The 26986-nt window shown below is 47.6% G+C and overlaps 1 protein-coding gene across 1 annotated transcript; it reads left to right on the forward strand.

Moving 5' to 3' along the window:
* Window positions 1-19600: 19600 nt before the first annotated feature.
* On the forward strand, window positions 19601-22406 carry LOC132710304 (vomeronasal type-2 receptor 26-like). Its single transcript, XM_087878845.1, has 2 exons — window positions 19601-19731; window positions 20807-22406. Exons 1-2 carry the CDS (start codon window positions 19722-19724, stop codon window positions 21715-21717), a joined length of 921 nt encoding a protein of 306 aa, XP_087734971.1. The 5' UTR covers window positions 19601-19721; the 3' UTR covers window positions 21718-22406.
* Window positions 22407-26986: the final 4580 nt, after the last annotated feature.

Genomic DNA, 26986 nt, shown 5'->3' on the forward strand with positions numbered 1-26986 from the left:
CCAGCTTGATTTTGCTGCTTTTATCGCCACTAGGTAATTCCTAATATGAGATCTTACCAGTGTCTGGTCTGATTCAGAAAGACTAGCCCTCCAACTGCTCTCTAGGCGTCTTTTCTGGCGCTTCATCTCCCTCAGCTCCTCGGTGAACCAAGGAGCCAGGCGAGATCGGCGATGTTGAGACAACATCAGCAGCCTGGCACTTCGCTTTACTGAGGGGACCTTGCAAACCATGTCTGAACGAAGCAGAGAGCTGGGAGAAACCGATTGCTGGGGAGAGACAGCAACTGCCACCCAGTCAGATGCCTGTTTCATGCACCCCATCGGAGAGGATGAGATAACCCTGGAGAATCCTGAAAAGCCCTGATGGTCAATTGGCATCAGGAAGAAAGATGGCTGGGATGAGAGAACCAGAGGAGTCACCCTCAACCGTGGCAACCGAAAACCGGGGTGGAAACTGGAACTAGAAGCCCTTGCTGACCAGGGGGGACTGACCGAAACTCCACTAAGGGAGGACTATCTGAAGAGGCATATAACCCAATTGGTGATGGAAACTTTGGAAAATCTCAATATCCGAAGGGGGCCAGAAGAACAACCAAAGGGCGCGGAAAGGGCAGCAGTCGCGGATGATGCCACAGGAGGCACCCCTCTCCTGGAGCCTACCTATCGAGCAGATGGCGCAGCAGCAGTGGGAGAAAACCCAGAAAACCCTCCCCCCCAGGCAGCAGCGCCCATTCCCAACCAGCCCTGACTCCCGCAACTGGAAAGAGAAACTCCCCCCCTTGGAGTGAAGTTTGATGGGAATCCACAACAATTAGGTTCCTTTGTGGCACATGTGCTAACCTACATGCAAGAGTACGGGTGTGATTTCCAAACCCAAGGATCCCGAGTGCGAGTTGTGACCCTAGCCCTAGAGGGTGCTGCCGCCAGATGGATGGTGACCCTACATAACGCCAACGCCCCAGAACTGCGGGATTTCAACCATTTCATGATGGCCCTGCGACACCGGTTTAGGACCCACTAGCAGACCGCAAAGCCCGGGACTGCATTAAGGTGGTGAAACAGGGACAACGGCCAGTAGCAGAGTATACTGAAGAATTCCAGGACCTCGCGTGTTGTGTGCAATGGCCAGAAGATATTTTGGTGAGCTGCTTCAAGGACGGGCTGAGTGATGATCTATACAATGCCTGCGTGGCCCGAGGGGCACCGAATCACCTACATGAATGGTACGTCACTGCCGAAGAAGCTGAGATCGATATGGCCAGAAACCAGTATTGAGGGGGGAGAGCATGGAAGAAATCCTCACCCCAATGGAAGCAAGATCCCCATAAATCACAAACCACATTTTCTCCGAGATTTTCAGCCTGTTTCAAGTGTGGAAAAGAGGAGCACCAAGCTGCAGAGTGTCATTCACAAACACCCGCCCGGAACCACCCACTGGAGGAGGGCCCTGCAAAACTGGGTCGGCGTGGGAAGGAGACTGCCCTGAGGAGCAAGGAGACCGTAGAATTCCCATCCCCTCCCCTCTTTGGGGAGGAAACCCTGGCATCTGAACAGGAGGAATCACACTCGTTCGGAAGCGATCCAGATGATCAACCACTGGTAAGCAAACCAATTAAACCGCTTACACTCCCCTTAAGACTATTTATCCCAAACCAGAACAGGGAGATAAATATCTCCACTCTAGTGGACTCAGGGTGCACCCGTTGTTTGATCAGCCCATCCCTAGTAGGGAAGTTAGGGATTAACGTAAAAAAGCTGAAAAAACCCATCGCTTTCTGCCAACTAGATGGGTCAATAGCAGGAGGGGAGCCAGCTTCTTTTGCTACCGAGCCTCTACATATAGGCATCAGAAGCCACAAGGAAAGGCTTACCTTTATAGTGGCACCTGGCATGGAATGGCCGTTGGTTCTGGGCCTTGCATGGCTGAAAAAATGGAACCCAAAAATCAATTGGAAACAAGGCATCATAAAATTTCAGAGGAATGTGACTTTTGCTGAGAATCCACATAAAGGAACTGAGGGGGCAGAGGATCGAGAAACAGCCATGCCTGGTCACGCCATACCAACTGAGGGCATACCCATAGAGTACAAGGATTTGGCTGAGGTTTTTAGCGAAAAAGCCTCAGATGAGCTCCCCTCCCCCCACTGCACCACTGACTGCAATAGAAATCTTACCTGGCGCAAAACTCCCTAAACCCAAGATTTACAGCATGTCACTGAGGGAGTTGGAAGAGCTGAGAACATTTATTGAGAAAAACCTAGCAAGGGGTTTCATCAAGCCAGCCCAGCCAAAAATTGCAGCTCCAGTGCTCTTTAGAGAGAAAAAAGATGGCTCAAAACGTCTCTGCATTGACTTTCGGACCCTAAATGTGATCAGTGTGGAGAACATGTATCCCCTCCCCTTTATGAAAGATATGCTAGCACACCTCGCTAAAGGGAAATTTTTTTCAAAGCTGGACTTAAGGGAGGCTTACTACCATGTCAGAATTAAGGAGGGGGATGAGTGGAAAACAGCATTTAACACCCCCCCCCTTGGCTGCTACCAATTCAAGGTGCTCCCCTTTGGGTTGCAAGGAGCCCCTGCAGTGTTTATGCAGTTAATAAATGAAGTGCTGCATCAGCATTTATATAAAGGGGTCCTGGTCTATTTGGACGACATTTTAATCTATACCGAGACCAAAGCAGAACATGTAAAACTAGTCAGGGCGGTTTTAAACAAAGTCCGCTCTGCCAAACTTTATGCCAAACTTTCCAAATGTGAATTCCACCAAGAGAAGATTGACTATTTGGGATACTGCATTTCACACCAGGGGGTTGAGATGGATCCTCTAAAAGTGCAGGCTGTACTTGATTGGGAGCCTCCATGCATGCATAAACAGCTACAGAGCTTCTTGGGTTTTGCCAACTTTTACCGCCAGTTTATTCCTGCTTTCGCTCAGATTGCCCTCCCCATCACCAAGCTCTTAAAAACAAAGGGGGAGGACAATCCTAAACCAAAGCAGCCATTGAACTGGACTATGGAATGCCAGGCGGCATTTGAAAAACTTAAATGGTTGTTCTCAGCAGAACCAGTTCTAAAACACCCAGACACAGAGAAACCATTTGTCATACAAACAGATGCCAGCGATGTGGCAATAGGAGCGGTCCTGCTTCAGAAGAATGAGCAAGACCAACTACAACCCTGCGCTTACACATCCAAAAAGTTGAATGAAACTGAGCAAAGGTGGGCCATTTGGGAGAAAGAGGCTTATGCAGTTTGTTGGGCGTTGTTAACCTGGTGGCACTTCCTAGAAGGCAATAAGACCCCTTTTGAAGTCTGGACTGATCATAAAAATCTAGAAGCCCTAAAGACCCCAAGGAAACTCTCCCCAAAACAAGTACGATGGGCTCAGTATTTAAAACGGTTTGATTTTACTCTAAAATACCTCCTGGGGGGGGGGACTTTCTGATGGATGTGCTATCCAGAAAACCGCAATACAATAGTGCAAAGTCAGACGTAATCAAACCCATTGTGCAATTGATGGTACAGTGGTCTAAGCACCCTGTTTTTAACACAGCTGCCTGCAATTACTGCTGGTTCGAATCTCTCCAAGGCTTAAGGTTGACTCAGCCTTCCATCCTTTCTAAGGTAGGTGAAATGAGGACCCAGTTTGTGGGGGCAATAAGCTGACTTTGTATAAATATACAAAAGTATGAAGGCTATTGCTGAGCACATTGTAAGCCGCCCTGAGTCTCCGGAGAAGGGCGGCATATAAATCAAATTAAAAAAAAAACAACAACAACAAAAAGAAAAAACAATCAACTAGCCGCTAAAGTAGTCACCAGATCCCAGGCAAAACAAGAGACATTGATGGGCAATGACACCACCCATACTTTTAAACAAGCATTGGCCACTGATGAATGGTTTTTGAACAACAAATCCAGCTGTCTGATGAAAGAAGACTTGGCTTGAGTGGGAGGGAAGTTGTATGTCTCTGCAAGCCAAAGACTATGCTTAATGGTACGGTGCCATGACTCCAAATTAGCTGGACATTTTGGGTTTGTGAAAACTTTACACCTGATTAAAAGACAATTTTGGTGGCCATCACTAAAAAAGGACATAGAAAGCTATGTAGCTAGCTGCCCCATTTGTGCAGCAGCAAAAAGACGCCAGGGGAAATCCCCAGGTCTATTACAGAAGGTAGCTGATCCTTCAGCGCCTTGGAGAGAGATCGCTATGGATTTCATCGTGGAATTGCCAAACAGTGAGGGAAATACTGTTATTTGGGTTGTGACAGACCTATTTTCAAAACAGGCACATTTTATACCCTGCCAAAAGATCCCAACTGCTAAAAGTTTAGCCGAATTATTCCTAATACACATTTATCGACTTCATGGTGCTCCACAAAGGATCATCTCCGACAGAGGGGCTCAATTCACCTCCAACTTTTGGAGGGCGTTTTTGGGCTTACTTGGTACTGGCCAGGGGTTGAGCATATCCTTTCATCCGTGTACTAATGGTAATTCTGAAATTTTGAACTCAGTGCTAGAACAATATTTAAGATGTTTCATTAATTTTCAACAGGATAACTGGACCGAACTTTTGCCTTTTGCTGAAGTTGCGTTTAATAATGCTGTACATTCAAGGTTTTACCCCTTTTAGAGTAGCGAAGGCCAGGATTTCAGCCCCATGCCTGAACTGAACCATCTGCGCATGCGCCAAATTGGCGGCAGTAAGAAGATTGCGTTGCGAGTAAGCTGAAGATCGGACGATGGGGGGCCCTTTGGGGGATGGCATGAACATCACCACCCCTAGCCCCAGTTAGGGGACCCCACCCAGCGGGGGAAGGTCTTTTTCTTCCCCCGAAACACCTGTGGCTGGGTATGTGGAGCTCCGGGAGTGCCGGGAGCGCCGGGGGAGAGACGGCCTAGCCTCCGGATCAACAGGAGCCTCCCAGTGTCGGAGGAAGTGGTGGCCAGGGTGGCGGCTGCGATGGCGGCTGCGACGGCAGCGCAGGGACCTGGCGAACCCCTCGGATCTCCCCCGAACATTTTGGAGACCTGGGGGTGTGGAGGGGGGGAAGATTCTGCTGGGATCCTGGTGAGGCTGATGCGGTGGCTGGCGGCGGCGGGCAATGGTGGCTGTAACCAAGACGCCGGATCAACAGGAGCCTCCCGGTGTCGGAGAAAGCGGTGGCCAGGGCGGCGGCGGCGATGCCGGCTGCGATGGCAGCTGTGATGGTAGCGCAGGGACCTGGCGACCCCCTCGGATCCCCCCCAAACATTTTGGAGACCTGGGGATGTGGATGGGGGGGAAAGATTCTGCTGGGATCCTGGTGTGGCTGGCGCGGTGGCCAGCGGCGGTGGGCAATGGCGGCCACAACCGTGATGTCGATAGGAGGAACTGGAGGTGGAGGCTCGTGGTGGAGGCAGAGGCCAACAGAGGCCGATAGAGGCTGACAGAGGAAGTCTGTGTGGGAACTCTACCTCAGAAGGTTTGGGCTGGGAAGCAGGACTTTAACACCGGTCCTGCATTGACTCTGGAGACCTGAGATTGAAGCCATGAAGGGTGGAGGGTGGAAGAGATATGGGGTCGGAGGGGGCTGGAGGTCGACCGGTTTCTGGTCCCCTTGGATGTTCCCCCCCTTGCCCTCCCCCTCTCCCTCTCCCGCCCTGATTATGTGGCAAATACTGGAGCGTGTGACGGGTGTATCATCAACCTGGCCTCTGGGAGAAAAAAAAAAGGACTGTCATCCACCCCCCTGCCTCCGGACAATCTGTCTTTCTCCCCTGGGGGAGTGGTACCTGCTGAATGGTGTATCTTTTTACAACTTGACCCCTAGTGGGAGAAGATGTAGGACAGCCGTTATGAGATCAGTGAGGAAGTAGCCATGTCAGATGGGCCGGGTCATCAATTTTTTACATCAGCCAGGCAGCCGCCATGAGACGACAGCTTGGACATTGCCCTCAGGACTATGTGGAACTGCCTGGAGACTCCTCCTACTGCTGTGAGAGGGCAGTGGAGTCCACTGGAAATAATGGACTGTTACACTACCATAGATCATCGGTCCCCCTGCCATCCTTCACTTACCGCCCAACTGAATGACATATACCGCAGCCGAACTCTTGGCACTGCGAGACTCCCCCCTCTCGCAGGCCTGGCCCTCCTCGCTATCGAGGGCCCACCTTAAGGACGGGTTTTGGAACCCTGAGAGGTGGCATGATGCAACAAAGGGGTTGAGTGGTCTCATGAGGAGATTTTTAGGGGGAATTTTAAGGGGGGGTGGTTATGTGGGGTTGGGGGAAACCCCACAGGAGGGGGGCGGTGACCGGGCGGAGGGCGATGCGGGAGGTGCGAAATTGGGGACTAAGGAAGGCTTGACCATTGGTACTGTGAGTGGGAGGGGCAGGTATGGTGGGAGTAGGCGGCCACATCGTGTCTCAGAGGCACTCACTTGCTGGTTACAAGCGGTGGTGCGCCCCGACCCCCAGTGCTCCTCTCGGGATCTGGGTTGCACGGATCCCCGGGACCCAGGCCTGAGGCTGTTGTTGTGTAATGCCAGGTCCATGACCAATAAAGCCCCCCTCATTTGTGATCTGGTTCGGGAGGGGGTGCGGACCTGGCAGGTGTCACGGAGACCTGGTTGGGCCCAGAGGGGGGATTCCCCCTCGTTGAGATGTGCCCACCAGGTTTCTGGGCTTTCCACCAGCCAAGGGCTCAGGGAAGGGGTGGGGGGGTAGCGGTTATTATAAAAGAGGATCTTGTTCCAAGGGAGGCCACTGTACCTCAGATAGCCGGTTGTGAGTCCCTCCTTGTGAAGTGGGGCTGTGGTGGGCAATTGGGTCTGCTGCTTACGTACCTGGCTCCCTGCCATATGACAGTGACCCTGCCTGAGCTTGTATGACTTGTATCTACTTGTATGACGTAATAGCCAGGGTGGCGGTGGAGACTCCCAGGTTGATGGTGATGGGAGACTTCAATCTGCCATCTGTCGGCGAGACATCTGCAGCGGCTCAGGAGTTCATGGCTTCCATGACGGCCATGGACTTAACTCAAGTAAGTCATGGCCCCACTCACACGGGGGGAAACACTCTGCATCTGATTTTTATCTCTGGTCAGTGGTTGAATGACCTAGATATAGGGGAAATAGGAATAGAACCCTTGTCATGGTCGGATCATTCTCTCCTTTGCTTGATTTTCATACTGCTACACCCCGCCGCAGGGAGGCAGAACCAATGAAATGGTTCTGCCCCAGGCGCCTGATGGATCCAGATGGATTCCAGATGGAGCTTGGGCCATTCCCGGAGGTGATGGCACATGACTCGGCTGAAGACCTGGTGGCCTCCTGGGATAGGGAGGTGGCTGGGGCTTTGGACTGCATCGTGCCTTTGCGGCCACTGATTTGGTGTTGCGCTCACTTAGCTCCTTGGTTTACTGAGGAGCTGAGGGAGATGAAGTGCCGGAAAAGACGCCTAGAGAGTGGTTGGAGGACCAGCCGTTCCGAATCCGACCGGACACAGGTGAGGTCTTATATCAAGACCTACCTAGTGGCGATCAGGGTGGCAAAGTCTAGGTACTTCTCCACTCTGATTGCATCAGCAGATAACCGCCCGGCCACCCTGTTCAGGGTGACCCACTTCCTACTCCAACAGGGAACTCGGGAAGACCCCTTGCAGGGCAAGGCTGAGGATTTTGTGCAATATCTGCACGATAAAATCGCTCAGATTAGGGATGGCCTGGACTCCGACTGGGTGGTTTCAGATGGGGTGTGGGAGGGCGGTCTTGAGAACGTTATCTGGGAGGAGTTTGACTCTGTTGCTCCCAAGGACATGGACAGGGTTCTGAGTGGGCTTAGCACCGCTACATGTTTGTTGGACCCGTGTCCCTCCTGGCTGGTACTGGCCTCCCGGGAGGTTACACGAGGCTGGCTCCAGGGGATTACCAACGCTTCTTTTCCCGCCACCTTGAAAGTGGCGGTGGTGAGGCCTCTCCTCAAGAAGCCCTCTCTGGACCCGGCTGTTTTGGCAAACTACTGTCCAGTCTCCAACCTTCGCTTTGTGGTGAAGGTTGTTGAGAGTGTGGTGGGGCGACAGCTCCCTCGGTACCTGGATGAAACTGTCTATCTAGACCCGTTCCAGTCGTGTTTCAGACCTGGGTACAGCATGGAAACGGCATTGGTCGCGCTGCTGGATGATCCCTGGAGGGCTCGGGACAGAGGTTGCTCCTCTGTCCTAGTCCTATTAGATCTCTCAGCGGCTTTTGATACCATCGACCATGGTATCTTACTGCGCTGGCTGGGGGAGTTGGGGGTTGGAGGCACCGTTTTATGGTGGTTCTCCTCCTACCTCTCTGACCGGTCACAGTTTGTGTTGACAGGAGGGCAGAGGTCGACTTCAAGGCGCCTCACTTGTGGGGTGCCACAAGGGTCAGTCCTCTCGCCACTCCTGTTCAACATATATATGAAGCCGCTGGGTGAGATCATCCGTGGTTTTGGGGTGATCTTCCATCAGTACGCTGATGATACTCAGCTGTACATTTCCACCCCGTGATGCCTTGGACCATCCCAGTGATGCCTTGGAAGTGATGTCCCGGTGTCTGGAAGCCGTACGGGTCTGGATGGGCAGCAACAGGCTCAGGCTCAACCCCTCCAAGACCGAGTGGCTGTGGTTTCCGGTGTTTTATTTATTTATTTGTTTTTTATTTGTTTTTAATTTGTATACCGCCCTTCTCCCTGAGGACTCAGGGCGGTGAACAGCCAAATAAAAACATCAAATACAAATATTAAAATACAGTTAAAATATATATATAAATTTGGCCCCATTAATTAAAACAATAAACAAAACAATTAAAAACACTTAAAAAGAATTAGGCCAGCCCGGCTTGTTGGAAAAGGAAGGTTTCCCGATATAGTCAGATGACACCATCACTGACTATTGGGGGTGAACATCTGTCCCCCAAGGAGAGGGCTCGCAACTTGAGAGTCCTCCTGGACACTAGGCTGTCCTTAGAAGACCATGTGATGGCCGTGGCCAGGGGGGCTTTTTATCAGGTTCGCCTGATACGCCAGTTGCATCCCTTCCTGGATCGAGACTCCTTATGCACATTCACTCAGGCCCTTGTTACATCCCGCCTGGACTACTGTAATGCTCTCTACATGGGGCTCCCCTTAAAGAGTACTCGGAAGCGCCAACTGGTCCAGAATGCGGCCGTGCGGGTGGTTATGGGAGCGAGGTGGCACTCTCAAGTGACCCCCCTCCTGTGCGAGCTGCACTGGCTGCCAGTGGTCTTCCGGGTACGATTCAAGGTGTTAGTGACCACCTTTAAAGCGCTCTATGGCATAGGACCAGGATACCTTTGAGACCGCCTACTGCCGCCAATTGCCTCCCACCGGCCAGTACGCTCCCACAGAGAGGGACTCCTCAGGGTGCCGTCAGCCAGGCAGTGCCGGCTGGCGACCCCCAGGGGGAGAGCCTTCTCTGTGGGAGCACCAGCCCTGTGGAATGGTGCAGAGATCCGGAGGATTCCGGACCTGCGCACCTTCCGGCGGGCCCTCAAGACGCTGTTTTTCCATCAAGCCGGGCTAGCCTAACTTCCTCAATTTTGAATTGATTTTAATTTTGATTTCAATTTGTCTTGTTCTGGGGGATTTTATATATGATTTTAAATTGTTTTAGGCCAAAATGAATTTAATCTATTTTAATATTGTTTTTAATATTCATATTGTTTTGTTTTTATTAGATTGGCTGTATACCGCCCTGAGTCCTTCGGGAGAAGGGCGGTATTTAAATTAATTAAATTAAATTAAATATTAAATTAAATTAAATTATTAAATTAAATTAAATTAAATTAAATTAAATTAAATTAAATTAAATTAAATTAAATTAAATTAAATTAAATTAAATTAAATTAAATTAAATTAAATTAAATTAAATTAAATTAAATTAAACAAACAACCCACGGCAGAACCAACCATCCCCTCACTTAAGGAGTGTATGGATAATTTGCAAAACATGTGGCCAGTGGTTAGATTAGCCTTACAGGAAGCTAGAGAAGCTTTTAAGATTCAAGCTGACAAGAAAAGCATGGAACCCAAACCTTTTCATATTGGAGACAGAGTATACTTATCTACAAAATTCCTGAAATCATTACAACCATCAAAGAAACTAGGGCCAAAGTTCATTGGACCTTTCCCCATCACTAGAATCATCAATCCAGTAGCAGTTGAGCTACTTCTTCCAAAGACACTCAGGCAGATCCACCCAGTATTCCATATCAGTTTACTCAAACAAAAAGTAACCTCATCCCTCAGACCACCTGCATCTACACCACCTGTTCCCATCATGATTGAACATGAACAACACTTTGAGATCAAGGGAATCCCTGATTCTAGGATCCACAGAGGGAAAATCCAATACTTAGTTGCTTGGAAACATTTACCATCAGCACACAATGAATGGGTCACTAAACACCATGTTAGGGCTCCAATTTTACTGAGAAAATTTCACTCCCAATATCCTAACAACCCTTGTTAATATACTATCATGAAATATTGTGTATATTTGTTTTACAGGTGGATCCTTTTGGTTTCTAAGGAGGGTAGCATGTCAGATCCCTAAAAGTGATACTGCCATTCAATCGGAAGAAGGGGGAGACTTGGATTCAATTTACTAGCATGGCCTGTGTCATCAGATATTTTACAACCAATATCCTGGCGCCAAAGATCCCTGAGATCCTCTTAACGTGGAGGAATGTTTATGATAGCCATGTGGGTTGTTTCACTTTAAAAGATAATGGTGGGAATGCATGTTTTTTCAAGTTCTCAGAGAAGCTAGCAAAGAAAACATTTTCACACTTGTGTATTGGCTAAAATCTACATTCTGACTTAAAGGGAGGGGCCTCTACTGCTTTAATCCTACTTGTCTTGCCTAAGGGTATTCAGATCGTGCTTTATCTGGATGGCTATCACTTCTTCTTAATAAAAGAAATCCTTTTGAACAAACACGTTTCAAGAGTTCTTACTTTCTGAAGTTAGAAGGAGAGGCGATCCTTACACAAGGAGAGAAACAACCTAGAACTAAGGAGAAATTTCCTAATGGTGAGGAATGGAACGTCTACCCTTCAGAAATTGTGAGTGGTCCATCACTGGAGGCTTTGAAGAAGAGACTAGACAGCCACTTGTCTGGAATAGTATAGATAGATACAGATTAACAGAGTTGGAAGGGACCTTGTAGGTCATCTAGTCCAAGCAGACCCGACACCATTTCTGACAGATGATGGTCCAGTCTCTTCTTGGAAGCTTCCAGTGATGAAGCTCCTACAACTTCTGAAGGCAACTTTATCTCTTTATTTCCAGGTTGAATCTCTCCTTGTTCAGTTTCCATCAATTATTCCTTCTCCGGCCTTTGTCTGGACTTTGGGTGCTTTGGAAAACAGTTTGACCCCCTCCTCTCTGTGGCAGCCCCTCAAGTATTGGAAGACTGCTATCATGTCTCCCCTGGTCCTTCTCTTCACAAGACCAGCCATGCCCAGTTCCTGCAACCGTTCATTGTATGTTTTAGCCTCCAGTCCCTTAATCATCCTGGTTTCTCTTCTCTGCACTTTTTCTAGAGTCTCAACATCTTTTTTATAGTGTGGTGACCAAAACTGGATGCAGGATTCTAGGTGTGGTCTTACTAAGGCTTTATAGGGTGGTATTAGTCCCTCTCTTGATCTTGATTGTATCCCTCTGTTAATGCAATTTAGGATTGCATTGGCTTTTTTGGCTGCCGCTGCACACTCTTCACTCATATTTAATTGGTTGTCCACTAAGACTCCAGGATCCCTCTCACAGTTACTGCTATTATACCTGGTTTCCTGCTTGAACAGGGGGATGGACTAGAAGACCTCCAAGGTCCCTTCCAACCCTTTTATTTTGTTATATGTTCTGCTATAGGTACACATGTTTAGCCTGCTAAAGACTTATTGGAACACACTGATTGCACTGATAATATGATATTATCACACTTAAATATTGGGTTGTATACCCTGTGAAGAAGACTTGATTTCTTTTGTCATAATAATTACCTGATAATTAATAAATCAAGTTCAAAAGTGATGGTTTTTGGAAAACAACATCATAGCCATAGATGCCTATTTGAGGGTAATCCAGTAGAGCAAGTAACACCTTTCCTTACCTGGGGTTGTTTTCTCTGAGCCTGAATCTTGGCTCCCTCATCATCCAAGGAGCTCAGTTAGAGAAAGGGCAGGAGTGAAAGTGGTGCTTAAATGAAAACCTCATAGCTCTCCAGCTTCCTCAGCCCCAATGATTAAAGTATCTGAGGCCCAGTTTTTCCCCATGTTCTTCCATCAATCTGATGTTTGGGGCTCCAGAGAGAAACCACCAGCAGAACCAACCCAATCTCAGCTTCTGAGGAGGATCTTGGGGTGGGTAAAAGGACTCCAGCTGCTGCCCTCAGAGCTGATTTGGGAATTTACACAATTTCTGCTTTGTCTCAATTCAGAAAATATGGGTATTATTGGCATAAAATGTAATCTATGGAAACTGACAGACTCTGAAAATTGTGGCTGTTGGAACAGACAAAACTTCAATTAAAGACCAAACTTTTGATTATGCAACTGACAAATCTTATTAGGCTTTGAGGTCTGCCTGTTTCTTGTAGAAAACTGGAGAAAGAAGTTAAAAAATTTCCTCCAGAAAGAATCTGGGATAGAGAAGCAAAAAAAAGATGCAGCAATCCTCGAAAATTATAATAGGCCCTTTATTGGAATAGAATACTCCAGTTTGCACGTGTTAATCTAATTGTGATAAATTGTAGAGGTGATACAGTAATATGATTTACATTTTATTGTTTTTTAATTTGCTTATTATTTTCCATTATTATGATACAATCTTGCTAATATTCTGTCTTTAATATTTTAAACAATGTCTGATTAACAAACTATTCTAACACATTCAGGAGAACCAGGTTGGATTTATTAAAATCTAATATTTTGGATTTGATCTGACCCCAAATATAACACAGAATTCTTCATTGCTTTTTCAGATCAGTCATACAATTGCTTCAGAGGCTCTGAGTGATAAAAGCAAATTCCCCTTTTTCCACCGGATGAATCCCAAAGAAGGAATCCAATACCCAGCAATTGTCCACCTGCTCCTCCATTTCAGATGGACCCTGATTGGCCTCTTTGCTTCAGACACAGAAAATGGAGAGAAATTCATGAGGATTTTTCCTCCTGTGCTTGTCAGGAGTGGAATTTGTGTTGTTATATCACAACTGTTCTCAACAACTGGATACACAACAGCCCTCAGGGATTCCCTCTCTAAGTGGAGACAAGTCAACGTCTTTGTTCACTTCATAGAAAATGTTTCCATTTGGGGGAGAATTCTTCCTTTCCATTTAACATTTATGCATCTGCCAGGACCCATTGAAGGGAAAGTCTGGATCCTCACAAGTTTTGTAGATTATAAATTAAACAAGCATAGACTTCTCAAATACATCCATAATATTTTGAACTTTCGTTATCTGTTAAAAGAAAGGCCAAAGGATTCTGCCTTTGAACCCCATTTCTTTGTGGAAGAAAAGTTTCAAGATCTTTATTTCCGCTGTTCTCTTTCAAAGAATGTCTTTTCTGTCAAAGGCCGCAGAAGATGCACCCAGAAAGCCCCACAGGAGACCCAGGAGAAAAGGAACAGGATCCGGGCCCCAAATCACTATTACTTTTACAGTATCATTCAGACTCTGGTCCAGGCCTTGAAAGCTGCTTATTCCTCCAGATCGAGATGGGGAAGGAAGGAGGGAGAAAAGAGTTTGGGGTCTCGAAGGCTGCAGCCATGGCAGGTATGGGATCCCTATATGGATCCATTGATCTTAGATCCTTTGGAGGAGGAATCCAGAGAAGGAAGGGGAACCAACTCAACAGATCTGTCCAATTCAATTGCTCAGGGAACAATGGTTCCAAAGAGTAGATACCATGGCATTTTAATATTAAACTCTGCTCATTTGAAAATGCTGTATTTTTTCTTAAATAAATTCTTGTATTTGTGGGTTTGTGATGAGGATGGTGGAATTTCCCCTTTGTTCCGTCCCCACTGCAGGTGGGTCTGTTTGCAGCTCAACAGGCAGCTAACACCCCCTATTATCCTCCAGTGAAAGGGAGCCTGGGGTGGATCTGGATGTTTCATTGGGAGAAAAGAGCACGGAGAAACTGAGGAAGTGCGAAGAGTGAGAATCAAATATAATGTGGGGCTACAGCAACAACAGCACAATAGATACATGTTGTGGCATGACAACCTTTATACATTTGGAGGAGACCCTGAGACCATCTAGCCCAAGCCCTCCTCTCTGCAGGAATCCCAGTTAAAGCTTCTCTGACTGATGACTGCTCAGTCTTTGCATTCAGACAATCCATGAAGAGGAGATTGAATTTCTCTGCTTCACTGGCTCAGCTCTAAAACAGCAAATTCTCCTCCAAGCGTGGTGCCTGCAAGGGGACCTGGTCCTTGAGTTGGGGTCTCCCTAAACCAGAACATTCACTTCCTGAGATTCTTATGGCTACATTTGCCTTCTTTCCATGAACATCTCCCGGCTGACTCATAGTCTGTTTCCAGTTTTCAGATCATTTTCACAAACATGCATATCAAGTTTGGTATCCCTCATCCTTCTTCCAGTCCATCATTCATGTTCTTATATGAGACTCTATTGTTAGTCAAGTCCTAGTTGCTGAAAACTAGATATTTTTCTACTGCTTTTTACTCATGCACTTTTCTCTGTGTGGAAATCATAAACATTTTTCTGGAAACTTGATATTCCTCTTATTACATTTTATTTTATTCAAAAGGTAAAATGCAAGTTTTGGAAAATAAAACTATTACAAAGACAAAAAAAAAAAACTAGACAAAACATTTTTTAAAAATTGTGCATTAAAAACAGACAAAAACATGCATATTGTCCCCCCAGTTGAATACAATACAGCAATAATAGTTTCTCCCCCTTGCAAAATAGGCCCAAAATTATAAACTTCTACACACATACAGTCAGGTCCAGAAATATTGGGACATCAACACAATTCTAACATCTTTGGCTCTATACACCACCACAATGGAGTTGGAATGAAACAAAAACAATGTGCGTTAACTGCAGACTGTCAGCTTTAATTTGAGGGTATGTACATCCAACTCAGGTGAACGGTGTAGGACTTACAGCAGTTTGTATATGTGCCTCCCACTTGTTAAGGGACCAAAAGTAATGGGACAATTGGCTTCTCAGCTGTTCCATGGCCAGCTGTGTGATATTCCCTCATTACCCCAATTACAATGTGCAGATAAAAGGCCCAGAGTTCATTTCAAGTGTGCTATTTGCATTTGGAATCTGTTGCTGTCAACTCTCAAGATGAGATCCAAAGAGCTGTCACTATCAGTGAAGCAAACCATCATTAGGCTGAAGAAACAAAACAAACCCATCAGAGAGATAGCAAGAACATTAGGCGTGGCCAAAACAACTGTTTGGAACATTCTCAAAAAGAAGGAATGCACCGGTGAGCTCAGCAACACCAAAAGACCCGGGAGACCACGGAAAACAACTTTGGTGGATGACCGAAGAATTCTTTCCCTGGTGAAGAAAACACCCTTCACAACAGTTGGCCAGATCAAGAACACTCTCCAGGAGGTAGGTATATGTGTGTCAAAGTCAACAATCAAGAGAAGACTTCACCAGAGTGAATACAGAGGGTTCACCACAAGATGTAAACCATTGGTGAGGCTCAAAAACAGGAAGGCCAGATTAGAGTTTGCCAAACAACATTTAACAAAGCCTTCACAGTTCTGGAACAAGATCCTATGGACAGATGAGACCAAGATCAACTTGTACCAGAATGATGGGAAGAGAAGAGTATGGAGAAGGAAAGGAACTGCTCATGATCCTAAGCATACCACCTCATCAGTGAAGCATGGTGGTGGTAGTGTCATGGCGTGGGCATGTATGGCTGCCAATGGAACTGGTTCTCTTGTATTTATTGATGATGTGACTGCTGACAAAAGCAGCAGGATGAATTTTGAAGTGTTTCGGGCAATATTATCTGCTCACATTCAGCCAAATGCTGCAGAACTCATTGGATGGTGCTTCACAGTGCAGATGGACAATGACCCAAAGCATACTGCAAAAGCAACCAAAGAGTTTTTGAACGGACAGAAGTGGAATATTATGCAATGGCCAAGTCAATCACCTGACCTGAATCCCATTGAGCATGCATTTCACTTGCTGAAGACAAAACTGAAGGGAAAATGCCCCAAGAACAAGCAGGAACTGAAGACAGTTGCAGTAGAGGCCTGGCAGAGCATCACCAGGGATGAAACCCAGCGTCTGGTGATGTCTATGCGTTCCAGACTTCAGGCTGTGATTGACTGCAAAGGATTTGCAACCAAGTATTAAGAAGGGAAAGTTTGATTTATGATTATTATTCTGTCCCATTACTTTTGGTCCCTTAACAAGTGGGAGGCACATATGCAAACTGCTGTAAATCCTACACCGTTCACCTGAGTTGGATGTACATACCCTTAAATTAAAGCTGACAGTCTGCAGTTAACGCACATTGTGTTTGTTTCATTCCAACTCCATTGTGGTGGTGTATAGAGCCAAAGATGTTAGAATTGTGTCGATGTCCCAATATTTCTGGACCTGACTGTATTTGCAACCACTTGACTTGTCAGCTATCTGCTGTATATAAAAAACATATTTAATAGGCAATCCAACAATAAAGTTAAATTTAAAAACTTCAAAATTGTCTGTTATCTGCTATTATATTTAACTCACAGAAAATTTACAGGGGCTTCTTATCTACCCCAGACCACCACAATCATTATCTCTGATCCATCCAGAATCTGTCCAGGGTTAAACACCTTTGTTTGATTCTTAATAATAATGCATTTCCTTAAAATTTTAATTAGGATCTTTTCCAACAACTGCTTTCCATTCCCAAAAGTCACAGGACCTCCTGTAAATTGAGACACAAAGACTCTTAAGACTTGTTTTCCAGTTAAATATGACACGTCCATTCCCCAATCTCCCTCAATCTCCTTGAAAGAATCCATTTCTTCAGTCATCCATTCTGCCACTCTGAGTCTTCAGGGTCCATGGCCTCTCCAGCCATCTCCAAGCAGCCTGCCTTCAAACCAGACTCCTCCTTCAGGGATGCCAGCAGGAAATTAAGTTCCAGTCCATCCATCCAATCCATACGATTCAACAATTGTTGCTTGCTTCTGATTATCGTCTTTAAGTTGATTTAAAACTATTGTTATTTTATCAAACTTTTTAAATGAAGTTTCAATTAAGGCTTGTAAATTGAAAGACTTTATAGTCTTTAAAATCACATCAAATTAGCTTACTCTTTTTCCCTTTTTCTTTTCTGTTTTGTTTGAAAAGGCCTTCGGGCTATTCAATAAACTATACTATACTAAAAATCACATCAAATTAGCTTACTCTAAGATCGTATTAATTACTGTATTAATGTCAACATAGAAAAATTGATGACATATGGCAAATTGTTATCCATCACCTTCAGGTTTCATAGGAAAGATTAAAAAGGGTTAACAATTATTTGAGTATCATTTTGAAGACGTTTTTATTCACTTAGTTATCATACAATCCACCCGTCAGGTTTCTAATCACATCACACGATTGTTTGTGAGTCCTTTACTGAAATCCAGTTATATCACCAGAGTTCCCATAATCTATTTAGGAAGTGTAATGATGTGTGAGAATGACTTTTGGGATGAGGGGAAGAGAGGCTGCCTGGGGAAGCATCAGAGAAGAGGGGAGAATCCTGCAGCTGCATAATGGGAGAGAAAGAAACTCAGAAAGGATCCTGGGTAACTCTTCAAGCTGAGAAAAAAGTTGGTGGGAGATTTGTTCTTTCAGATCTGCAAAATTTTGTTAATGTCGCATTACAATCAAGTAGAATTAGGACATCTGGAGGTGTTTTCCATCCGGATGACCAGGGAGAAGATTAGCCTGACAACTTTCTTCTTGATCAACCCATGCTTTCTGGGAATCAACCTCTTGTTTTCAAAGAGTTTATGAATCATCTTTTTCCACCTCTGTTCATTTTATTTGTCATCTGCTCTAGAATGTTGCTTATAATTGACAAATTTTGTCAATTATCTCTATATTTTGTCAGTATATGATTGACAAATCTTTCTCAAACTTTTTCATTCACTTCTGAAGATAATGGCAGTATTTATGTTTATGTTTATGTTTGTTTGTTTTATTTGATTTGTATACCGCCCTACTCCCGAAGGACTCAGGGCGGTGAACAGCCAAACAATAAAATAACATAGATACAAAAAATTTAAAAAACCAGATAAAATCAGATTAAATCATTTTGGCCCAGACAAATTTAAAACACCCCAATAATTTAAAAACAGATTAAAATTTACATGTTTAAAAAGGGAAGAGATTAGGCCAAGCCTGCTTGATGGAATAAAAGAGTCTTCACAGCGCGGCGGAAGGTGCGCAGATCCGGGATCCTCCGTATCTCTGGGGGGAGCTCATTCCAGATGGTAGGTGCCCCCACAGAGAAGGCTCTCCCCCTAGGGGTCGCCAGCCGACATTGTTTGGCTGACGGCACCCGGAGGAGTCCCTCTCTATGAGAGCGTACTGGCCGGTGGGAGGCTATTGGTGGTAGTAGGCGGTCCCGTAGATAACCAGGTCCTAAGCCATGGTATTTGTGTCCTATTTAACCATATTTGGAGATTAGACAATTGTGGAAGAATGATTCAATGTGGCATAAGAAAAAAAGTTTTCTGCTGTTCAAATTCCTGGATGTTCCCATTCTAGTTTCATCCATTTCTGGAGAAGAACGAGTTTTTCAATATTTCTGAAAGAAAACTGTACTTGGACCAAAATGGAGAGATAACAGCAGATCTGATGTTTGACAGCATCTTCGTTCTCCCTGAGGGTCCCAAGCTAGGGACTCTGGGGTATTTTGTAAGACAGAGATTTTTTATCAACCAAGATGTTCTTTCACGGCTAAAGTTGCTCAATAAGGTGAGAGAAATTTTGGTGTCTTTTCTCCGTTTTCCAAAGCCAGAGGTCGCATTTCAAGTGGGCAAAGCCTGGAGTCTCCAGGGTGGTTGGCCTCCCATGCCAGGTGGTGTCATCTCATGGAAGCTCTTCAAGAGACGGGACCTAAGTGGAGTGGCTTTGCCATGTTTTCTGGAAACCTTTCAAGATCTTACTGGTCAGAGGTTTCTTTCTCCATCATAGTTTTATTCTACATTAAAAAAATCTAATGGAATAAAAGCTTCCTCAAATTTTTACAGTAAACTTTGTTCTCAGTTTTAATAAGAATATGTCATCATGCTTAAATATTTTTTTCTATTCCATCCCTCAAGACTTTATTAAATAGAAAAGTACTTTATTGTAATGTTAAATTCCAAAAGCAAAAGGGAGGAACTAAAGGAAGAATCTGCCAGTAGTTTTACCTCCTGCATCTCTTTAGAAGTAGTCAGAGATTTCATATTTACCTCAGTGAAGACCAGAGGCTACTTGTCTACATCCATTTCTACCTCCACTTTCCATGGACGGAGAGTCCTAACATATTTTCTTTTCTTTCCTTGTTTTTCTGCTCAGTCTCTGCCTCAGTCCAAATGTGTGGAAAGTTGTCATCCTGGATTTGTCAAGAGGGCTCGAGAAGGAGAGCCAGTTTGCTGCTATGACTGCGTTCCTTGTCCGGAGGGGACCTTCTCCATGCAGGAAGGTGGGTCACACTGAGGAAAATGGGAGGCTTTGTGGAACTGGATCCATCCAGAACCTTTTCATGAAAGTGTAAGTTAAAAGACAGATTGAAGCTCACCTGGGTTTTTTGTTTTTAACCTGCACAATTTCTTATCTAAACGGAAGTAAATCAAAAAGACTTGGAAGGAGGGGCTGGGAAGAGATGGGAGGAGGGGGTGGCAGACTGGGCAAGCTTTACTAACAGCAGAGGAATTATCTCTCCTGCTTTTTAGTCTGGATATGTGCTGCTAAGTTTACCTTTCTAGGAACCTCTGAGATCTTTGAAACTAGATGAATTGTTTCAGGTCCACCTTCTGAAAGACGTTGCAATTCATTGTTTATTGGCCTCCCTTGAGGATCACTGAGAAGGTGTCACTGGGCCATAATCTGGTGCTGTGGATAGTTATGGGGGGAACTCATTACACAAATAGTCTGCCAGTCATGTAGATCAATCAATCAATCAATCAATCAATCAATCAATCAATCAATCAGAATAGAGCTAGAAGGAACGTTAGAGGTCTTTTAGTCCTACCCACTCCTCAAGCAGGCGAACCTAGACCATTTCAGACAAGTGACTGTCCATTCTCTTCTTAAAAACCTCCAATGTTGAAGCACCCAAAACTTCTGGAAGCCAGCTGCTCCACTGGTTAATTGTTCTCACTGATAGCAAGTTCCTCCTTAATTCCAGGTTGCTTCTAGGTGTTACAAGATGCTGTAGGTTTCCTCTAAGTCCAGGAAATTGACTGCCATGTGACAGGACTCAGGATGTTTGCCTAAAAAGATTATATGATTCATTATTTACCTCTAATAATGTAGGTTCCTATGAAGATTCTACACATTACACAGGAAATAATTAACATCCTAGAACCTCCCTCAACTTCATATACCTAGCTACATTTTTTAATTAAAAAAATATCATTCTTATGCTCTTTTTAATGAAATAGCTAAGAAATACTTCTTGGAAAATGCCTGGTGGTATCAGCTGTTATCCAAGAAGGTTTTTCTTGCAAGAGAAAAGGACATAATATTAAAGATATATTGCTTTTTTGCTTTCTCAGATACAGAAAAATGCACCAAGTGTCCAGACAATAAATACCCAAATGAGGCCAGAGTCCAATGTGTCCCCAAAGTCATAACCTTCCTGTCTTATGAAGAATATCTGGGCATCATCCTGGTCTCTTTTGCCCTGTTCTTGTTCTTAATCACAGGCCTTGTTTTGATCCTCTTCATTCAATACTTAGAAACTCCCCTTGTCAAAGCCAACAACCGGGACCTCTCCTACATCCTCCTGGTCTCCCTCCTGCTTTGCTTCTTGTCTCCTTCTCTCTTCATTGGTCAACCAAGGAAAGCCACCTGCCTTCTCCGACAAACAGTCTTCAGCCTCACCTTCTCAGTTGCTGTTTCGTCTCTCTTGGCCAAAACCATCACGGTGGTGTTGGCCTTCCTGGCCACAAAACCAGGAAACCGAGTGAAGAGATGGTTGGGGAAGAGCTTGGCCAACTCCATCATCCTTTCTTCTTCTGCTCTCCAAATTATCATCTCCTCCACCTGGCTGGGAGTTTCTCCCCCCTTCCCTGACTCTGACCTCCACTCCCAACCTGGAGAGATCATCCTGCAATGCAATGAAGGGGCCGTTGTCATGTTCTACGTCACCCTCAGCTACATGGGCTTCCTGGCTGCTATCTGCTTCACGGTGGCTTTCCTGGCCAGGAACCTGCCTGGGGCCTTCAACGAAGCCAAGCTGATCACCTTCAGCATGCTGGTCTTCTGCAGTGTCTGGGTGACTTTTGTGCCCACCTACCTGAGCACCAAAGGGAAATCCATGGTGGCTGTGCAGGTCTTCTCCATCCTGGCCTCCAGTGCTGGTCTGCTGGGCTGCATCTTCATCCCCAAGTGCTACATTATCCTTCTGAGGCCAGACCTCAACACAAAGGAGCAACTCACAGCCAGAACAAATATAAAAACATGAGATATAACACCATTATGATAATGGAAGAATTTGAAAGATATTCTTTCCATTTAGATAGTACGCAGGAGTCAAAGAAAATCATATGTATATGTTTCAAATTTGGAAATTTTTGAATTCTTCACAAAGGAGCAGCTTACAGCCAGAAGAAATGTGTAAATGTGAGACTGAGGAATTTCAACTTTTAACATTTTCCACAGTCCAAACATAGAAAATGGTCCAAGCTCTTCTCCATGTATGAGTGAGCCAACTATTTTTCTTGAAATAAATAAAGGGTGTGTGGAAGATTATGAGGAGACAAATTTCTGGGAGAAATGGGAGCATGTTAGCAAGACAGAAATATAGAAGGAATGTATGGAGCAACGTTGATGCCCTCATTTCTCAGTACATTTCACCCAAACTGCTGTGGCAACGCAACTGAGACGTTTCTTTTTGTTTACACAATAACTCTTTCTTGAGGGTAGCAACAATACAAGGCTGGGGTGGTAACTTGAGTCTTGCTAATTCTGAATATTCATGCTCACATCATCTATTAAATGAAATATGCATATGTATGATTGTCCTTTTCTCCTCCTTTCCTGGAATGTATAAGTATGAGTGCATCCTTCTGTCTTAAGATTTCCTCCTGCTATTTTCTGGAGGGAAATTCCTCCAGTGGACACTGAATAAATAACAACTGCAGTGAGATTGGATTATTGGGTTTTTGGCTCCTGTGTTTGATTCCACAGAAATTGGTGTCAGGAGTGGGATTCACCATCTTTCATCTGCCATCAGGGACAACAGATGGGGCAGCCCTATAGGGTGAGTGTTGTGAGATTGATCCCATAACCCTTCCCACTGCCACATAAAGGCATCATAGGAGCTTCTGTCAGACCACAGTCTGTGTCTGAGTGTCTCTTGTGGCTGGAAAGGTTTGTGGTTCCTTCCGTCTCAATTTCTCAGCCGCCCTGGCCCTGCTGTGAGCGCAGCCGAGCGATGTCTGGAGGTATCCAGGAACTGGGGGAGAATTTGGCTTTGCAGAGTGAGTGGGACCCTCTGTTGAAGAATGGAGACTGACCCGGAGGCTTGGTTCAAACTTCCTTTTTCCTGTTGTCTGAATGAATTCAGCTGATCCCAGGCAGGGAGGGAAGTGGATGATGGGGCTCAGGCGGACTCTGATTGGGGAAGGAATCTTTCCCAAAGAAACAGGGAAACCCGCTGTGTCCCAGGGCTGGGAGGGGGTCTGATGCCCCCAAAACTGCAAAAAAAGGGAGTGAGTAAAATTGGAAGAGATGATTTAAAAAAACCTCTTCCTCCTTGTGAGAAGAGAAATTCCTGTATCTGCACAAGGCTGTGACAGAATCCATGCAAACAGAAGCAAGAAAGCCAGTTTTTATTTTTGTTAGATTTTTCCTCAGTGTTTTATTATTTTTACAAATAACTAAAGGAGGTGACCATGTCCAACTCTTCTTCTTCCTCCTCTTTTCCCCACAACAATCACCCTGTGAGGTGGGCTTGTCTGAAAGAGAGTGTCTGTCCCGAGGTCACCCAGCTGGCTTTCAGGGCTAAGGCAGGACTTGAACTCAGGATCACTTGCTTCCTAGCCTGCTGCCTTAACCATTGTCAATGTTAAGGCAGGGCAGATTTTGGGCAAAGGTCTTTCTGGGGTAGAGCAGCCCCATCCGAGAGCAAAGGAGAGAAACTCCTGGACACAGAGAGCCCCTCCCCCCATCACAGCCCCTCCCTCTTGCCAGGGTTCAGCTGAGACTCACTGCCTGTAGGGGGCAGCATAGAGTCTGGCCCTGAAGTCCTAGCTGGGCCCTGGGAATTGAAATCGGGGCCTCCAGGTGATTGGCTCAAAGCCAGTGATGGGATTCAGTAGGTTCGCATTGGTTCGCCCAAACCGGTAGGTAACCACGCCCAGCCACGCCCCTTGCCCCTCCCAGCCACTTGCCTCGGATGAGGCTGATGTGTCTGACAATGGCTTTGCCACGTTGCCTTCGGCTGAACGGGCAGGTCTGATGGTATGCCGCCTCCTGCGTTTAATTTTAATTTTGGAGCCACCTAGGTGAGGGCACCCCTCGCAGCCCTCCCGAGCGGTGATCCCTGTCACCATTATGCAAGCCAGCCAGCCCAGCCCAAACCCACGTGAGAAGGAACGATCGCCCTCCACCAGCTGGCCCTGGCCCATCCCCCTGCCTGGTCAGGTTGTGGGGGTGCCTGGCCTCCCAGCTGCCCCCCCCCCGTCAGGCCCTCCCAGCTGCTCCCCCCCCCTCTGGAAGGGCAGCAGCAGCAGCAGCTCCGTCGTCCCAGCAACGCTGCGCAGCCTCTGCGGCCTCCTGTTGGGCTTCCCGGCTGCCTGGGGAGGGAGGGGGAAGGAAGCGGCCAGCCGGCCCTTCGGAAGCACCGCTGGCTCTGCCCTCCTGCCTCCGCTCTTGCAAGGGGGGAGGCGGCGCCTTCTCTCCCGGTCAGCAGAGGCTCCTGGGTGGGAAAGGCGGCCGGGGCCGGTCCGAGCTTGGCTGGGAACCTCACGTAACGCCCGGAAGGAATCCTGGTGCTGCAGCCGCCACTCTGGGCGCTAGCCAGGCAGGAGACTGCGAGCTCCGGCGTCTTCCGAGGAGCCCGGCCGAAGGTTCCCCCGCGGAGGCTCCGGGACTCCCGATGACGGGACGGGTCCTTGGGGCCCCCAGGAGCTCCAGCCCAGCCTCCGCCGCCGCCAGTGGCGCCAGAAAGTCCGGCGGGGCTCCTGGAGAGGCAGAGGTGGCAGGAGGCCGATCCGGGGCTGCGTGTAGCACGAAGGTTCCTCCGGGGCTTTGAGGCTCCTGGCTGCAACGGGCAGCAAAGCTCGGCTCGTCCCTCCGATGCAGCCGCTGGGAAAGGGGGGGGGAGAGAAAGGGTCCCAAGGTACGTGCGGGTCGGAGGGGGAAGAAATGCAAACTTTGGGCTCCCGGTGCAGCACGGGGCTTTGGGCAAAGGCTGGAGGGAAGGGAGGAAGCCACGCTCCCCGGACAGCCGGACCAAAGGATGCAAAGAGCCCCCACCGGCTCCTCCCACAGCGGCCTCGCACAAGGCACCGGGGCTCCGCCTGCAGGCAAGCTGGACTGGGGAGGGGGGAGCCCGAGCGAGCCCTGCGGAGGGAAGGCAGGCAAAGGGCGAGCGAGGGCAGCCGCAGCATCCTGGAGCCCCTGCAATTCCCTCCGATCGGCTCCCCCGCCTCTCCTCTGCCCCCCCCCCATCAGCCAGCCTGCCAGCCGGAGGTGAGTCGGGGGGCTTCACTGCGCTCCAGGCGTTTCCCACCCGAAGGGCAGGCCGCCTTTGCCATGGGGGGAGGGGTTTGGGGAAGGCGGGGGGGGAATGGGGGGGGGCAGAGGAGCCGCTTTCAAGCCGTTGGCTTTTGCGGGGTGGAGAGTCTCCCCCTAGGCAGAGGCACGATGCCCATTTCGGTAGCCCCCTCCCCCCACTTCCTAGGAAAAATATTTTTTTTAAAAAAAAATCCCTGCAAATGGTTTGTCCAAAATGAGAAGCTTTGCCTCCGCTGGGCAGTAGAGCTGCATCTCTCCTGAGTGCGGAGAGGCTGAGGAGAAGGCTTGGCTGCCTGCCAGAAAGTCTCTCCGGGAGCCTCACCTGTGGCAGAGATGAGACCCTCACCTGGCTCCAGCCCCCGATTCCCCTTCAGCCTTGCCACATGAGGAGCAGCCCTGGCAGACTCTCCAAGCCTGAAGCAGAAGGGACGGAGGGTGGGAGAGGGAGACCCAATCCAACCCCTCTGTGTGTGTGTGTGTGTGGGAGAGGGAGGGGGAGGGGGAGGGAGGGGGAGAGGGAGGGGGAGAGGGAGGGGGAGGGGAGAGGGAGGGAGGGAGGGGAGAGGAAGGGAGAGGGAGCAGGAGGGGAGGGGGGAGAGGGAGGGGGAGAGGGAGGGGAAGGGAGGGGGAGAGGGAGAGGGAGGGGGAGGGGGAGGGAGGGGGAGAGGGAGACCCAATCCAACCCCTCTGTGTGTGTGTGTGTGTGGGAGAGGGAGAGGGAGGGGGAGGGGGAGGGAGGGGGAGAGGGAGCAGGAGGGGAGGGGGAGAGGGAGGGGGAGAGGGAGGGGAAGGGAGGGGGAGAGGGAGAGGGAGGGGGCTTCCTGGGGATGCATTTTGGAGAAGCGTCAAGAGAAATGCCAAAAGGAGAATCAGTTTGGGACTAAAGTCCAAATGAAATGGGGTCTTCAGGGAAAGGAGACATGAAGAACTTTCAACTGCAGGATTCTAAAACTCTCCTTGAGAGGAACGTCTGGAGGCAGCTCTCGAACTCCTCAGTCCGGAGGGAGCAAAAGAGGGAGGGTCCCAGTGAGGGTCTCAGCCAGTGGTGGGTTCCAACCGCTATTACCACCGGTTCCCTTCGTCCATGCGCTTTGCCTGCCATCTCCCTGAACTGGGGAGAACCGGGAGCAACCCACCTCTGGTCTCAGCTATTTAGCTTAGGAGTAAGAGAATAAAAGAGCTTAAAGGGACTTTGGAGGCCTTGTAGTCCAGGGGCCCCCAAACATGGCAGCTTTAAGGCTTGTGGACTTCAACTCCCAGAATTCTCCGGCCAGCCGTGCTTGAAGTCCACAAGTCTTAAAGCTGCCAGGAGAATTCTGGGAGTTGAATTCTTCTGTGGGGATGGAGCCCTGATTGAAATGTCGCCCCTTGGATCTGGAATGAAAGCTCCAGAGAGTCCAGGTTTTCCTCTCCAGGCCCAGAGGATGAAGGGGAGCTGAGAGGGAAACACCACAAAAGATTAAATATTATTCGTATCCAAAAGGCCTTGTGAAAATGTACCTAAAGGAACACAGGGGTCTTTGCCAGCTTTAGGTGTCCTCCTCGCTGCCTGCAGAGGCCAAGTATGGCTTAAGGGCCAGAGTATAGGCTGCCCCCTACAGGCAGTGAGAGGGACTGCTGACTCATGGAAGGACCCGGTGGAGGAAGGACCCTGAGTGCTGACTGGAATTCTGGGAGTTGAAGTCCACACCTCTTCAGGTTGCTAAGGCTGAGAAAGATGCTCTAGTAAACCCTTCACTGGGCAGTTGGAGGGATGACCTCTGAGGTCTCTTTCGACTCCATTTGTCCATTATTCTAACTCCTCCCCTCTTTATGGAGGGCAAAAGAATCCTCTCCAAAAAGGGACTTGGGTGACAAAATGGAGGATGCGGGGTCTTTTCCAGCTTTAGCTGTCCCTCTCACTGCCTGCGGAGGCCAGGTGTGGCTTAAAGGCCAGACTGCAGACTGCCCCCTACAGGCAGTGAGAGGGACAGCTAAAGCGCAGCCTCCTC

This window comes from Pantherophis guttatus, chromosome 15 (genome assembly GCF_059756535.1).
Source record: "Pantherophis guttatus breed Tessera chromosome 15, ASM5975653v1, whole genome shotgun sequence".
NCBI classification, from domain to species: Eukaryota; Metazoa; Chordata; class Lepidosauria; order Squamata; family Colubridae; genus Pantherophis; species Pantherophis guttatus.